The following is a 15,820-nucleotide window of genomic DNA, read 5'->3' as shown; positions in this document are numbered from 1 at the left end:
TCAGAGAGCCCCCATATGGGCAAGAAGCCTAATTAAAACAGATAAATTTCACTTTGCTCTTCTAAGCAGGTGTGGTTTTTGAGAATTGCCTGTAAATCATATATTGGTAAACTGAATTCTACTTTACTATTAAAATTGTCTTTATTAAAAATGGAAACTGAAAGAATTAGAGAGATTTCTTTTGGGAAAATATTTGCTCCAAGATATAAGATCACATGTAAAGAATGAAGCCAATCTTCAGAAATCAGACTCTTGATAATAATAGTCACGATGCTTTCATATCTGTTGCCATGTTTGGCCCTCTTATTATTGAGGTACTGAGGAGAAAGGAGAGGTCTAAGGTATGTGGCTTGTGACTTGCCTAAGATCACATACCTTGGCAGTGGTAAAGCTGTTTCTAGGCAAACTGTACTCAGGGCAGGAGGCTCTGGGAATATTCCTTAGGCCCTGGGCTTTGACAGCTGATCTGTGACTGCCGTGAATCCCAGCCAGTTTGGCAGAAGTATTTCATCAAGTTCTATTGGCTATGAGGGGCTCCCATGAACTTCCCAGGGTGGATGTGATATTGCCAAGCCCAAGGTCAAGAGGACAAATTTGGTTAGCTGTGAAGGAACTGCCGCAATGGGACTACAGTCTTTGCTCAGGCTCCATCCAATCCTCAATGTCTTCTGCTGTTTCTGGACACCTCTACCTCATTCCCACAAGTAAACACATTCTGCAGCTTAACCCAGCCTGCCCTAGAATCTGGGCCTCACTTTGCTTCTCCTGGTGGAAAGCCAAGAACACACTGATGCCCATTTAACTTACTACCATCTGAAGATGATTCTGGGAAATAGTTGGTTCCTTTTATGTGTTTATTAAGTATTAAGCTCCTACTGTGGGCTAGACCTTGCAGTAGGCACATGCAAAATTACTATCAGCTGGTGTCAAAGCAGGAAGACTTTCAGATGGTATCAAAAACCACAACCAAAACTAACCTAAAAACCAAGTCACCTGAAATCTACATGTAAATGTCTCCACTTGCTCCTCCAAACTTTACGCCTTCAAGTCTGCCTTGGTAATTCAATTTAAACCAGACTTATCTGGTAGAGCTGGTTTGTTAGGAAGGCACAGTAAGTATGGTACAATTCACTTTACCATAAATCACCTTCTGAGAGTCTGGGACCTGCCCAGGGCCTTTCCATTGGACTACTTTTACCTATCCAGAAAAAAATCCTTGTTATTTGGTTAGAAGCAATCATAATGCACAAAATAAACACAAAATATTAATGCACATTACCAAAGCTTATTTTCCTAACACAATATCAGCTTTAAGAAAAAAAAGCAAAGTGGCATTTTAAGTATACAGGGTATAATGGGTTAAATAGATATTTGGTTTTATCATTTCTCTGCCCCCATTGCAAAACATCATATGCTGTATCCTTTGGATCCACAGATGGTATGGTTTGACCCACCTTAGTTTGAACTTACGTTTTAGGAGTTGTGAAAATCTTGTGCAACTCCTCTTGCCTTTTCTCAATCTTTGAATTGACAACTGATATACAGGCAGAGCGAGATGAGAGATGTGCCAGTTCCCAGCACAAAGCAAGTGAAATGGGTGGACCTCATGCACTCACTATCAACAGCTCTGCCATCATCTTATTGCTTTTAATGCAGCTTAAAGTTGGCTCCTTGGTTGCTCATGTTCACATTTCCTAACTCTTTGTGGTCATTGCTAACTTTCCTAATGGAATTCATTGATCTGGGCTCAAGGCTGGGGAAGATAGAAATCAACCAAATAAAAATCTTACAGGGTTTGTGCTGGGACAAATGGTTTTTATTGGGTCTTGGTGGAATTGAAGGTTCCCTTAAACTGAGTTGTTAGGCACTGTGTATTGAGATAGTTCCACCGTTGGTGAACTCTACTGGGCATATTTTCTGCACTTTCTTGTGCATTGTCGTTTGGTTTGCTGTTTGGATTTGGTACTCTCAACTTACATTTGTTTAGTTGCCGTTTACCGAAGGTATTATCAATTTGGTTTCTCTTTATCTTCCACAGTGTAAGAGTTTCATGTCTTTATGTGCTATTCAGGAGGACAAAATCCACTCCATTACTTCTGTATTACATCTAGTATAGCTTACCATGTCACCCACCTTGGGCGCCAGTTTGGTACGTGTATGTATTTTATTTTACAACCCTTAATCCAGTCTCCAGAGCTTGTTGGTCTCAGGGCTGGAGTCCTGGCTTCACCATTTGCTAACTGTGTGATGATGTACAAGTTACTTAACCTCTCTAGGCCTCAGTTTTCTCATATCTAAGATGAAGATAAGAATAGCACCTAGCTCTTGAGGTTGTTTTGAAAGTTAAATGTGGTAATTTATATAAACTGCTTAGCATGGCATCTGGCACACAGTCAGATCTCTGCAAACGTTAGATATTATTATTAACCACTATTCCAGTTAACTACTCCTCAGAAAGTGGTTACAAGGTTCAGTAACAAGGAACATTTTCCAGGGTCAGGCTAAATTGCGACCTAGGCCATCGAAACTCTTGGCCATGAAATCACAATCATGTATTGTAATAAGCAATAGAATATGTGGCTTTGACATTAGACTAACATCCCTTCAATATAGGGACCTTGGGCAAATTAACCTCTTTCTGATTCAGTTTCTTCTTTTAAAAAACAAGCATGATAATAGCAGCCACTTCATAATATTGTGATGAGGAGCAAATGAGTTAATGCATGTAAAATGTTTAAGCTATTTACAAATATTACCCATTATTGAAAACATCAGAGTGTGCCACCTGCTAAGTAAGTGCTTCTGGGGAGATAAAGTTAGAGTATTTCAAATTGGATTGTCATGAAAAATTTGGAAAATTTGGAAGCTAAAACTCTTGCTTTCATTTCCTACTACCTCAATTCTCTGTATTCTGAATTTGCTCCCTGTATCCCCCTAAAATTGCAAAAGCCAATCATCAAGTTACATCCAATGCCCACTATGCCTTATCTTCTAGGGGAAACAAGAATTTTAGAGGTCAGGTAGCCTAACACCATCAATTCTCAAAAGAGGAAGCTGAGGCCAAGAGAAATCCTGTGAATTTCTCACAGTTCATTTGTGACAGACCAAGAATTACTCATTTTACTGGGTTGTTATTTATTAAGTGACAGTGAATCTATATCTCTTTTGACAAGTGAGGAGGGGCATGGAATTCGGCATGTGGTTGGTGTAAGAACTCCTCTCTCTCCTCTTTACCCTTGCTTAATAAGGCCCTGGCACAGTTGATATTTTAAGAGGGCTACTCTGTTTTCCCAGAGGGACCTAAGCACGGTGACACTCTGTAGCATGCAGACCTTGTTTCCTGAGGGGTAATGTTTCCCTTGCCTGTGACTTGCCTCTTGGGGCCTGTGTTCTGATTTTCCTGCTGAGCCACTTGTTGCCTTGGGCTGGCTGCCATGCGTGGCAGTTTTTAGCGAGGGCTCTGATAGATGCCGGGAGGTGAGGGGAAGGGCTCTGGGTGGACTCGATCACTGGACAAGCAGACTTAGTGATGGATGAGCCTTCCCCTGAGGAAGTTTTGGATCAGAAAAGTCCAACTGATAAGTTTTTCCAGAATTTAGTAACCCAGAAGCAGTGCCGAAAGAATCTTACCTCTCTTGTGGCTTTTTGTATTGATTTTAAAAGAAATTCTCAGAGGCGGTTCCACATTTTACTGGAAGCACAGCTACATCTACAATAGACTTAGATATATGTGACATGAATTGCTTTAGAAATAACATTTGAGGAGACGGGTGAGAGGAAGGAAGAGAGGGTCTTAAAAAATATCCCTATCAAAATATTTTCTTTCTTTTAAGTATTGAAAAGACACAATATAACCCTTTCTTCTTTCAAATGATCTCATGGCTATTTATTGAGGGGAAATACCAAATGTTTATTATTTTTTTTGAAGAAGCTTCTTCGGTCCTGATGATTCATGTTGATATCATTTTCCTCCTGACTACAGAGGCTGTGAGACAAAGCTACACCTCAAGTGATATGCCAGGGTCAGAACAATTCCCGTCCTGAAGGAGGGTGTGCAACCTTCTTTATCCCTCCTTCACAGACGTCCTTGGGCCCTTGAGACGGATGTGAGTGAATTTTTCAGTCCTCATGCAAAACAACCATCTAAACATAACAGATGACATCAGCTTGGGCTTTTCAATTCCTGGATGGCAGCAGCGTGTTAATCCAGCCTTCATCCTGGATTTCATAAACTAAAACAAGAGAGCCTGGCAGGAGGACAGCGCTGCTGCTGGGTTAAGGAAATTGATGACGGGAAAGCATGCGGGCAACCCAGTGTATAAAACTCATAAACGTGTAGGCAGAGGCTCAGCTACCAGTTTGGACGGCTGCTTCCCACCAGCAAAGACCATGAAGGGGGAGCTGAGCCGGAGGCAGCTTGGAAACATGAAGAGCATCTTGCTGCTGACGACGCTCCTCGTGCCTGCACACCTGGTGGCCGCCTGGAGCAATAATTATGCGGTGGATTGCCCTCAACACTGTGACAGCAGTGAGTGCAAAAGCAGCCCGCGCTGCAAGAGGACAGTGCTCGACGACTGTGGCTGCTGCCGGGTGTGCGCTGCAGGGCGGGGAGAAACTTGCTACCGCACAGTCTCAGGCATGGATGGCATGAAGTGTGGCCCGGGGCTGAGGTGTCAGCCTTCTAATGGGGAGGATCCTTTTGGTGAAGAGTTTGGTATCTGCAAAGGTAAAGAGTGATCCCCTACCTCTCCCCTCCCGGGGCACGCTGAGAGCTTTTAGCCAGCTTGGGAAGTGAGGTGGCTTTGCTCCTCAAGAGTAAGAGGGAAAAGGCAGGTGGATTCTTGACAAGGCACTACACAGGTATTGTCAAGGGTAGAGATAGAAGGATAGCTGCAAGTAGCAACTGAAACCAGTGTGCAGGAAGGCATAGAAAGAAATGTGGCATTTTACTCGTTGCCTTAGGAGATCGCAAAAAGAAAGTTGCAATGGAAGATTTTGTTGGCTCCTTTTCTGGAAAACTTTAGAAACTTGACAGGTAATCTGTTAAGGATGGCTTAGGTGCTCTCTCCTCTGCGAGGCAGCGATAACAAAGGTCTGCACGAGATAACCTCTTGGAATGGCTTCTAGCCCCCAGATTTAGTGATTCTTTGATCTTGAAAGGGTCCACAGGATGGAGGGCCACTCTCAAGATCAAATATTTCTGATAAACACAACTGCACTTTATGGAATAGAGTGAGCTTAAGTCATCTAACAAAATAACTCATTCTTCAAAGAGGATCCCCTGAAGCATAAAACTAACCTCATCTGACTTTATAAAGGTTTTGGTCATCTGGAAAAATAGCAGATGGTGTTAAGACAAGGAAAAATAACAATAAGGAAAAATAAAAACTGGAAGTCTGTGAAGAATGAGGTTGACCACCAGTACACTTAAAGAAAAACTTTGTCAGGTTGAAATTTTAGCTAAATAATGTAGTTAAGTACTTGTAGAAATTGTTTTAAACATAGGAACTGTAGTTTAAAATATTTAACATTTTAAAAATGTTTAGAATAAAAAGAATGATGATTTAAAAATACTCTACCTATAGATATCTCATGATCTTATTATGAAGAGCTATTATTAAGAAGCAACACATGCTATAACCCCATCCATCAGTTGTATAATACAAGGAAGCTTTCTAAATTATAAAAAGGACTGAGACATTTCTAAATAATAATTATGTTTTATGTATTTAATACATTTTTTATGAATGATATTTATCCAGTATTGTGCTAATTTCATTAATTCTCCTACTTCTTAGACATACAATGTGTAAATTAATCATCTTTTAGTTTGCAAGACATACAAAATTAAAAAAAAATCTTAAAGTATTAGGAGAGTTTTATTTTTTGCTCAGCTTATTTTTGTTTATATACAATCAGAAATAGAAAATTGAGGAAATATTTTGTTTGGTGAACACATATGCATGTTTCAACTGAATAGGATCCATATATTTTGTAAATTATGGGGCTTATTGACTAAGAAAACAGTACTTCACATAAGGAAATTAGGTGATATTTATGATACTTATGATATAGCGCATATATGCAGTGGATTGCTTTTTCTCTTGGCATAATATGCCTTTGTACATGTGATGGTAAATGTACATTACATATGGGCAAAGAAACAAGCTGTGTGGCATCTGGAGTCTTTAGCACTGTAGTATTCTACTGAATGATCAAGATACTAAAAAGATATTTAAGATTGCTCTTTTTGGCTTTCTTCAGGTTGCTGATGAATCTAGTTTTAAGTATTTTTCTCTCTGCTGGAAATAGGAGACTTTGTGAGCCTTAGTAACTCGAGATAGAGATAATACATTTTGCCATCGTCTCCCTTCTTCAGGTTTTTAAAAGAACATCCACATGAAAACTGTAAACTTCAGCTGCATATCCAAATGTCTTCTAAATATTCAGATGTCTGTGAACATCTTGCCTGGATTAGCAATCAGCAGCCAACACATATTTAACGAGCACTTACTACCTGCCCAGCACTGTTCAGTACATCAGGGGATACATTAAAAGTATCTCTGGGAATTTGGCTAAAGTTTTAGTTTTCAATATCACTGCAGGCACAGTCAAATCCCAATCCTGTGTGCTTTTCTGGAAGAGGCCTTTTCAGGATCCCTTTTTAAGATCTCTTCTTCCTAGCAAAGAGAACAGTGTTCAAAATCAGATTCCTCTGTGATCTAAACCACATTGAAAAGAGCACTCTTAGATCTCTTTAAAAAAAAGATATCTCATTGATGATCTACTTGGTCAGTCAGTGGAGTATTGACTGCTAGAGACTCAGATGGCTCACAATTTGTTCTTTACCCACCTGTGATTATACGTTTACAAGGTATTTTCACAACAAGAGAATATTCTATATCTATTCTGCTGGCTTTTAAAGGTTGGTTAGTCTACTGAGATGCTGTTTATTCTAAAAACAGCATTTTAAATAATTTTATGCATTTTAAATAAATGACTTTGCCCTCTTTATTTCAATGTAGGATGTTTTGGCATAAGTGTGAGCACTGGAGCTCAAAAACATCTAGTTCTTGGTAGGTGTACAAACCTTCAGGGTGTATAAGCCCCAAGCTTTCTTGCTCATTTAGCATCTTGCATGTTAGCCTTGCAGAGGATTTTACTAGTGAGCCCTCTTAACTACTGAGGGAGTCAGGCAAGTTGTATGACATGCTGTTTGGACAAATAAGGAACTTGATGGGGGTTGGAGCAGATGGAGGATTGATTGCTTAATGGTGAGCTAGGATGATAGCTCTCTCACTGGTTAGTTTGAAGACTTTCCTATACACTTAAAATAGTAAATTATCTGTGAATACAGTAGATTCAAAGATAGCATCACATTTTTAAAACTCCCTGAGGAGCTGATGCATATATGTCTGTTCAATTTTTCACCTTCGCTGAGCTGTTTCAGAGGTCAGCTGTGAGAATTTATCGGTATCTAAGCAGAACATCACCGGAATGAAGACTGGTCCAAGGAGACTGGCTGTGTATAGCTGTCTTCAACTTAACTTTACATCATGACGCTAAGCCACTAAGCCTGAGGCATCCATTATCTGGTCTTAATGTGTTATTTCATATTTATGACTCAAAGTTTCAACTTTCAAATCCTGGGTTTGGAGAACTGGATTTTATTTTACATTCAAGTTTCATGAGGTTGGTTCAAATTGCAAGGCTATGCACACAGGGCTGTTAGGATGGAGACGTATTTACAACAAGCAGCGCCCTCTCCAACCTTTCGTTTGTCCCCAGACTGTCCCTACGGCACCTTTGGGATGGATTGCAGAGAGACCTGCAACTGCCAGTCAGGCATCTGTGACAGGGGGACAGGAAAATGCCTGAAATTCCCCTTTTTCCAATATTCAGTAACCAAGTCTTCCAACAGATTTTTTTCTCTCACAGGTAAGCACTGATTCTGGTATAAGCATTGGAACAATAGCCTCATTTCAGTGTGAATAACTTAGAAAATATCTGTGAGTAGAATAAGATGTGGATTGGAATGATTTTCTTTCCTTTGCTTTACTCAGGGGAACGGTGGGCGGTAGCTGAGTTTGGTTGCTGTTGCTGTTTTCTAAAAAGAGCCCATCAATAATTTTGAGGTTTATATATAATTTATCATAAAGTTTACCTAGTTTAAATATGATTTATAGGAGGATAAATATGATTGATTACCAAAAATCTGTAATAAAAAATAACCAACTGAGATATACAAAGTTCTTTAAATTCTTCAGTGATCTGTTTTATATATTTACTAGACAAAACTATTTATCTCCCAACTTCACATAGAAAAAGTACTGTGAGGAATTTATTGGATAAGCTTTAAGAGCCAAGATAGAAAATATAGAACATTTGTTTTTTTAACCAAATGAAAACGTTTAAACGGAATAATTCCAAGTGTGTGTTTTTATGGATTTTGGAGAGGATAAGAAATAGTATCTGTGATTGAAATTTTGGAAATGAATGAAACTGTAGTAATATTCATGTGGTGCTTGTTAGTCCATGTGTATTTCTTACACAGGTGTTAGAATGTGACAAATGCACAACCTATGAGATGGTGCTATGTACGTATTTGTTTATTTTGTTGGATAGATGGCTAGTACAGGAGAGTTCCATTAAACTGAAAGTAGCTCATTTAAAGCAACATGCATCACTAAAGTTCAGGCCTCCATTGCACAGAATGGTGACTGCAATGAATAATTATTGTATTTTTCAAAATTGGTAAAAGAATAAATTTTAAATGTTACCATCACAAAAAAATAAGTATGTGAGGTGATGGTTTTGCTACTTAGTTTGATTTCATCATTCCACAGTGGAAATATATATCAATCATATTGTATCCCAAATATATACAATTTTTGTCAATTAAAAACTATATTTTAAATTATAAAAAATAAACAAATAAATAATAACCCCAACATGTAGTCACAGAGACTGCTAGTATCAACACACTACATACTTTTTTTCGCACCACAACTATAAATAACAATTCAAGTCCATTATTGTTTAGTTTCTGTTTTTGGTCTTTTGCTCTTCAAATTAATAAAGTATAAACTATTTGGCAAAGGTACTTTTTTTCTAATTTTACCTCCTTCTTATGTACGAATCAACTAAACATGTTACAATGAAGGGGAAATGTTATGCTTTTAAGTGAATTATTAGTTTTAAGTATGGTGATGCCCATAACAATACTTACATTATAGGTTACACAAAAATATTTCCACATCAAAATTAGGCACTGAGATTCTTATCAGAAATATTTGAAAAAAGCAGTCAGTTTTCTCTCTTTTCTGACCTAGGGCATTTCCTTTCATTAGCTAAAGGTGCAACCAGCAAAAGATGATTATTAGTGTGATCTTGGTAAACCTTAGTCGGGTCCAGGATGGAGAGCAGAATACCCTAAGGACCTCTTGGAAAGGTCCTTTGTAGTCTAGGGGCCTCTGTAGTCTACATGTGTCTTTGAGACTACATGAGACTTCCAGGTTCATGCGCTGGAGTTTACAGGATAAGGCTTAGGCTTCACTTCTGACACAGGCTTCACATCACCTCTGCACAAACCTGTTTGGGCCCAGCCTTTGAGAGCAGGCTAAATGGCTGCAAGCTTCACCAGCACTAGGACCCCCAGAGCATGAGCTTGTCTTCTCCACTTTTCCATCTGCTGGCTACAGCACTCTTGTCAAATGTGCTTCCTGTCCCCAGTGTTCCACATGGCGTTTTTTTTGGCAGTGAGCTTCCTAAGTTGGGAATTCACAAGTAACTTTTTGTGCAGGAGTGTCTTGGGGGAGTAGGATCTGGAATGTTTCATGGACTTACATATAGTCGTCTGCTGGGCCACACTAATCTTCTTAAAGTGTTCCATATCAGAATGTGCACTGCCAAAGCAAGCACACCTCACTACTCCTAGAAGTAGAAAATTTCATTTTAGCAAATTTCAAATATTATAAACTTTTTTCATATGTAGAGTGAGAAGTGTCTTTATGAAAGTTTTGCCCATTGGTCTGCCTTTTGCCTTCCAGATGCAGCAAAAGTTAATCTGTCTTTCATACCGGTTAGTGTAAGAATCTAACTTGAGACCTGTTTGTACAACATTTGCCTATTCCATAAGTATTTATTAGGTGCCTACTGTGTGGCAAGCACTGTCCTAAGTGCTGGAGATATAGCAGTGAGCAAAATAAAGTCCCTACCTTTGTGAAACTGGAATTCTAGTGGTGGAGTGAGATAATACAGGGGAAAAAGAGACAAATGCATGTAGAAGATAATGTCAGGTGATGATAGGTATACAAAGAGAAGTAATTCAAGGGGTGCTATTGTATATAGAGGTGCTCACTGATACAGAGCAGTGAATACAGTTAGCATGGAATCTTAAATTGATTAAAGATTTCATTGTAAATTCCATGTAAAACAAAATAAAGCAAAACTGTGCTGTCTTTGAGCTGTAGACGTTTGGATATGATTTGTATTCTGTCTACTTTCAGAGCATGACATGACATCTGGAGACGGCAATGTTGTGAGAGAAGAAGCTGTGAAAGAGAACGTTGCCGGGTCTCCCATAATGAGGAAATGGTTAAATCCACGCTGATCCCGGCTGCGATTTCTGAGAGAAGGCTCTATTTTTGTGATTGTTCAACACACAACCAACATTTTAGGAACTTTCTAGATTATAGCATAAGGATATGTAATTTCTGAAGACCAAATGTGATGCATGGTGGATCCAGAAAACAAAAAGTAGGCTACTTACAATCCGTAACATCCATATGACTGAACACTTGTATGTATTTGTTAAATTCTTGAATGCATATAGATTTGTTAAATGTGTGTGTATAGTAACACTGAAGAACTAAAAATGCAATTTAGGTAATTTTACATGGAGACAGGTCAACCAAAGAGGAAGCTAGGCAAAGCTGAAGACCACAGTGAGCCCATTAGTTCTTTGACTTTGATGTACATTAACGTTGGGATAGGGAATGAAGAGTTAAGAGCAGGAGAAGGTGGGGAGGGGGTGGGAGTGGGAAGTATAATATTTAGCCCTTCCTTGGTAGGTAGCTTCTGTAGAATTTAATTGTACTTTTTTTTTTTTTTTACTTTGGGAAAAGTCAAAATAAAACAACCAGAAAACCCCTGAAGGAAGTAAAGTGTTTGAAGCTTATGGAAATTTGAGTAACAAACAGCTTTGAATTGAGGGCAATTTCAAAAGGCTGCGGATGTAGCTCCCAGGTTACCTGTATCTGAAGGATGGTTCTGGGGCAGGGGAAACACATATACTTCCATAAATGGCTTTAACGTATGCCACGTCAGAGATAAATCTAAGAAGTATTTTACCCACTGGTGGTTTGTGTGTGTATGAAGGTAAATATTTATATATTTTTATAAACAAATGTGTTAGTGCAAGTCATCCTCCCTACCCATATTTATCATCCTCTTGAGGAAAGAAATCTAGTATTATTTGTTTAAAATGGTTAGAATAAAGCTATGACTCTGTAAGATTTTCAAACATCTGAGGCATGATAAATTTATTATCAGTAACTTTAGTAATAATAACCGTAGTAAGCGTAAGAGAAACCTAGAAAAATAGAGTCACTCTGGATTTCAAAAATGTCAAAAAATGAGCTACAGAGGGTCTTTATTTAAACAGAAGTGCCATGACTTAGGTGAATTTTCAATTTAAAGTAGAAAATAACTTTTTAGGAGGTTTGGAAAAGAAGAGTCAATTTTCAGCAGAAAACGTGTCAACTTTAAAATATAGTTTATTTTCATATTTTTTTCTTTTAAACTTGGTTGATAAGTGGAATTAGGAGTATATTTGAAAGAATCTTAGCACAAACAGGACTATTGTACTAGATGTTGTTAGGAAATATTTCAGAAGTATTTTATTTGAAGTGAAGAACTTATTTAAGAATGATTTCAGTATTTACCTGTATTTTATTGTTGAAGTTGGCCAACAGATTGTGAATGTGTGTGGGAAGGCCTTTGAATGTAAAGCTGCATGAGCTGTTAAGTTTTGTTTTAAAAGGACAAGTTTATTATTGTTCAATAAAAAGAACAAGATACAGCTTCTCTGTGTTGATTTGTGATTTTGTTAAATTGCTAAGTTATTTTAACAATTCATTCTATAAATAAGAACTCTCATGCATATTAAAGGACAAGTTCTTCAACAGAATTTTCTGCTCTGGATAAGCTTCTTCTATCAAAACTAGGGGTCAGGATATTTGCTTCTCTGCCTCACATTTTTGATCTACTCATTTTTTAGAGCTTCCTAAAAGTAGGTCCCAATATATTAACTCATTCTGCAAAACAACAACAAAAGGTAAACACTTCTGTTGGCATCATTAGTTAGCTGCAGAGCTAAGGCTTGAAATAACCATTTCTATTTTGCTACCTGGATGGCTCTTGAGGTCCTAGACTTAGAGCATTTTTCCTTCTTTGTTTTTTAATATCTTCCTGGATTTTGACATTTTCAATGGTAGAAACTTTGCCATTAAACAGCTACTGAGTGCTCCTTTGCACTCTTCCATATTCTGTGAGGAAACCCCTTATAATTAAATCTCAATCAGTTGTTAGCTGTTTGACTGAAGATTACAGCTCTAAAAACATTGAACAACTTTTACTTTTATCATTTTAGGTTTCTCACTCATGCTCCCACTCATAATTAATACTAGCATTTTATTTTCATATATTTTCTAATATTTTTGAAGGTAGTTACTTTTTAGAAAACATAGCCAAAGACAAACCTTTCGGTACCTATGGAAGAAAAGATTATTTTACAACTTTGAAGCTTGAGTATTGTATTCAAGAACAGTATACATTCATTCAACCTTGTGGGCAAATTATGAAAACATTTTAGGTGAATTGATAAAAATGCTAAAAAAAAGTCTATATAAGAAAAAATCCTGTTTGCTCGAATTAATATATTTTGTAAGATGGTAGGAAAATTGGGTGTGAATGAGACACAAAGTTACATGAATGCCAGATATTTACATTTTTATTAACTGAAAATCTCCACTTTCGCGTATGTGCGAGAAAGTTTGAGGCTACTCTGTTAGGGAGTGACGTTATTTAAAGATCTGCCCTCTTGGTTTGAAGCCCGGGCCACAGTCCAAATGCTTCTTTGAGGAAGTGTGCAACAAGAGCTAGACTGGAGCAGGACTGGCCTCTGTTTCGGGCTCTGCAGTAACCACCTGTGTGACCATGGGCAATAAAATCAGATGAAAGTGGGCCCATTTGCTCTGAGAGGCAGGCATGTTTTCTAGCTGCCCAGCTTCATGGTACTGGGGGCTCTTCCTGGTTTTCACCCCAAAAGCTAGGACCTGTCTATCCCAAATTGCTCTGCAGTCTTACAACTAATCTTCATAGAAGTGGTCTCCAAAATCTTTGGATCTGTACACCCCGACTGCATATTTTGCTAGTGTAAAATTTTTTTGAGCATGTAATTTCAAACTATATACACACTATCGTATTAATATATTGTGTTCATTATAAAACATACACTCAAACTAGACATTTTTTAAATGAAGAGATAAGAGATATAAATAGAAGTTTTGAAATTTTTTTCCCACACTTCAATGGACCATTCCAGAAAACACTTGGGAAACAAGAAAATTCCATAGATCAATGGGCCCAATCTCATTTGATATTGGAGAGAAACTAAGCTGAGGCACAATAAATATTTCTAGAATGAATGGATGCTTGGATGAATGAATGGGTGGATAGGTATATAGATGAAGATAGGAAGGATGGATAGGAAGAGGGATGGATGAGTATTGCATGAATGGATGACTGAAGGGATGATTGGTGGAAGGATGGATGAATGAACGAATAAAGGGATGGATGGATGAGTGAATGAATAAAGGATGGATGGATGAAGGAATGGAATAAATAAAGCATGTAACAGGCCCTGTGTCTTCACCAGAGCAGCAGCTACTCAAGAAGAAGACAGCCTTTCCTCCCCTTTCACCTGCCAGATCCCTGACTGCCCAGATACTTATCCTTCCTGTTGGGTTGTGAGGTGATTGAAAATGTTGAGGGCCTACACAAGTTAGTGAATCTGACAAATAGAATTGTTCAAAGCAACAAAGACAGGAAGTGCTTCTCCCTCAGGCATTGGGAATATCACCAGTGGTAGCAAAAAGGGTAAGGTAATTCTCATAGTCAGACCAGGTTGTCATTTCCTGTGAAAGGCAATTTGGGAGGACTGCTCTTGCATCCTGCATTTTACTCCCTCTTTCACCCTGGTCTCCCTAGGCATAAAGGATCTATAGGTGTCATTCAACACCATGCAGATATTTAGAGGGAGAAGTGATTATTTCTGATTTCCCATCAGTTATCCTAGTCATTAAACTGAGACCTAGCATTAAAAGGGTGCCTGACATAGAGGAGTGGTTCGCCAACTTTAGCATGCATCAGAATCACCTGAAAGCCCTGCTAAAACACGTATTGCTGATTCAGTAGGTTTGAGGTGGGGTCCAAACATTTTCCATTTTAACAAGTTCTCAGGTGGTGCAGATGCTGCTGGTCTAGGGATTTATACTTTGAGATACAAGAAAATCTAGATTTGTTTAGAAAGGAGATAAACTAAGGGGTGATCAAAACTAATCATTGCTGACCTTATGAAAGAATGCATTGCAATATATCATAATTAGCTGGTACACTTAATTTTTTTGAAAACTCTTATTTTAGAGGAGGGGGCAGGGTCTTGCTCTGTTGCCCAGGCTGGAGTACAGTAGCACAATAACAGCTCATGCTAACTTCAAACTCCTGAGCTCAACTGATCCTTCCCCCTCAGCCTCCTGAGTAGATAGGACTACAGGCACAGACCACCACACAGTTGATTAAATTTTTTTTTTTTTTTGTAGAGACAGGGTCTTATTATGTTGCCCAGCTAGTCTTGAATGCCTGGCTTCAAATGATCCTCTTGTCTCATCTCCCAAAGCACTGGGATTGCAGGCATGAACAACTATGTCTGGCCTGTTTGAAGATTCTTAATTGTTTAAGCTGCTGAGAAGTCAGAGAAACTTTAAGCTAAACTGTGGGAACTTTGTAGGGACAAATAGAGGAAGAACACAAAAGGAGGATGGAAGTGGAAGAACCAGAGACTTGGGAAGTAATCAAGTAATATAGTCTCATAGAAAAAAACGGCATTCAAGAAGAGTGAATGGTGTCATGTGTCATGGAGAGAAAAGGCAGAACCAGAGTCCTTAGGTAGGCCCTTGTGACCATAGTGGAGCAGTGTCCACGGGGAGATTGGGTGAAAGGCAGCCAAGGGTATGAATGCTGCATGGGAGGTGGGCACTTTTTCAGAAGGTTGTCTGGGAAGGACAAAGGTTTAGTTTGCAATTAAAGAGAAAACAGAGTTACAAAGGGAGTTTCTTTCTGTTCACCCCAAAGCCCCACTCCCGTGATTAGAGAGACACCATTCCAAGGTCAGGACCACCAGTCAAAATGAAGATAGAGACTTTATGTAGCGACGATATAGTTCGATTTGCTTACTTGAATTGGTTAATAAAATTCCACTTAAATCAACTTTTGAGACATAACACTCACAAAATAGATGCATTGATACACTTCCCAGCCCCCGAGAGAATATAGGCATGCATGGTAGTCTCTTATTGGACTCCAGAAGAAGGCCCCAAGGAAATCTAGTCTAAACCTTTTATTTTACAGATGAAACAACTAGATCCAAATAAATTCGGTGATAAAATCTTGTGCATAGTGGTGAAAACTCTACTAATTAACATCGTCCCACGTGTAGTCATTTAATTTTAAAAAATGAAAATATAAAAAATTTTTAGTT

General features: G+C 38.4%; 1 protein-coding gene across 2 annotated transcripts; it reads left to right on the top strand.

Annotated features, from left to right (window-relative positions):
- Window positions 1–4,000: 4,000 nt before the first annotated feature.
- Window positions 4,001–12,085, top strand: ESM1 (endothelial cell-specific molecule 1). Of its 2 annotated transcripts, XM_011939356.1 has the most exons (3): window positions 4,001–4,726; window positions 7,789–7,938; window positions 10,509–12,085. In XM_011939356.1, the coding sequence occupies exons 1-3, from the start codon at window positions 4,288–4,290 to the stop codon at window positions 10,610–10,612; spliced, it is 693 nt and encodes a 230-aa protein (XP_011794746.1). In that variant the 5' UTR covers window positions 4,001–4,287; the 3' UTR covers window positions 10,613–12,085. The 2 variants fall into 2 exon arrangements, with proteins under 2 accessions (XP_011794746.1, XP_011794747.1); XM_011939357.1 differs by lacking the exon at window positions 7,789–7,938.
- Window positions 12,086–15,820: the final 3,735 nt, after the last annotated feature.

This window comes from Colobus angolensis, unplaced genomic scaffold, assembly GCF_000951035.1.
Source record: "Colobus angolensis palliatus isolate OR3802 unplaced genomic scaffold, Cang.pa_1.0 Scaffold180, whole genome shotgun sequence".
Taxonomy (NCBI): Eukaryota; Metazoa; Chordata; class Mammalia; order Primates; family Cercopithecidae; genus Colobus; species Colobus angolensis.
Note: the sequence above shows the minus strand (reverse complement) of the source record. Positions and strands in the feature narration are given on the sequence as shown.

What these genes read in the sequence shown, in the direction of transcription:
- ESM1 (XM_011939356.1), top strand. Translation starts at nt 4,288, where the DNA reads ATGACGGGAAAGCATGCGGGCAACCCAGTGTATAAAACTCATAAACGT. An exon ending in AGAGTTTGGTATCTGCAAAG is followed by an intron (nt 4,727 to 7,788) that starts GTAAAGAGTGAT and finishes GTTTGTCCCCAG; the next exon opens with ACTGTCCCTACGGCACCTTT. An exon ending in CAGATTTTTTTCTCTCACAG is followed by an intron (nt 7,939 to 10,508) that starts GTAAGCACTGAT and finishes GTCTACTTTCAG; the next exon opens with AGCATGACATGACATCTGGA.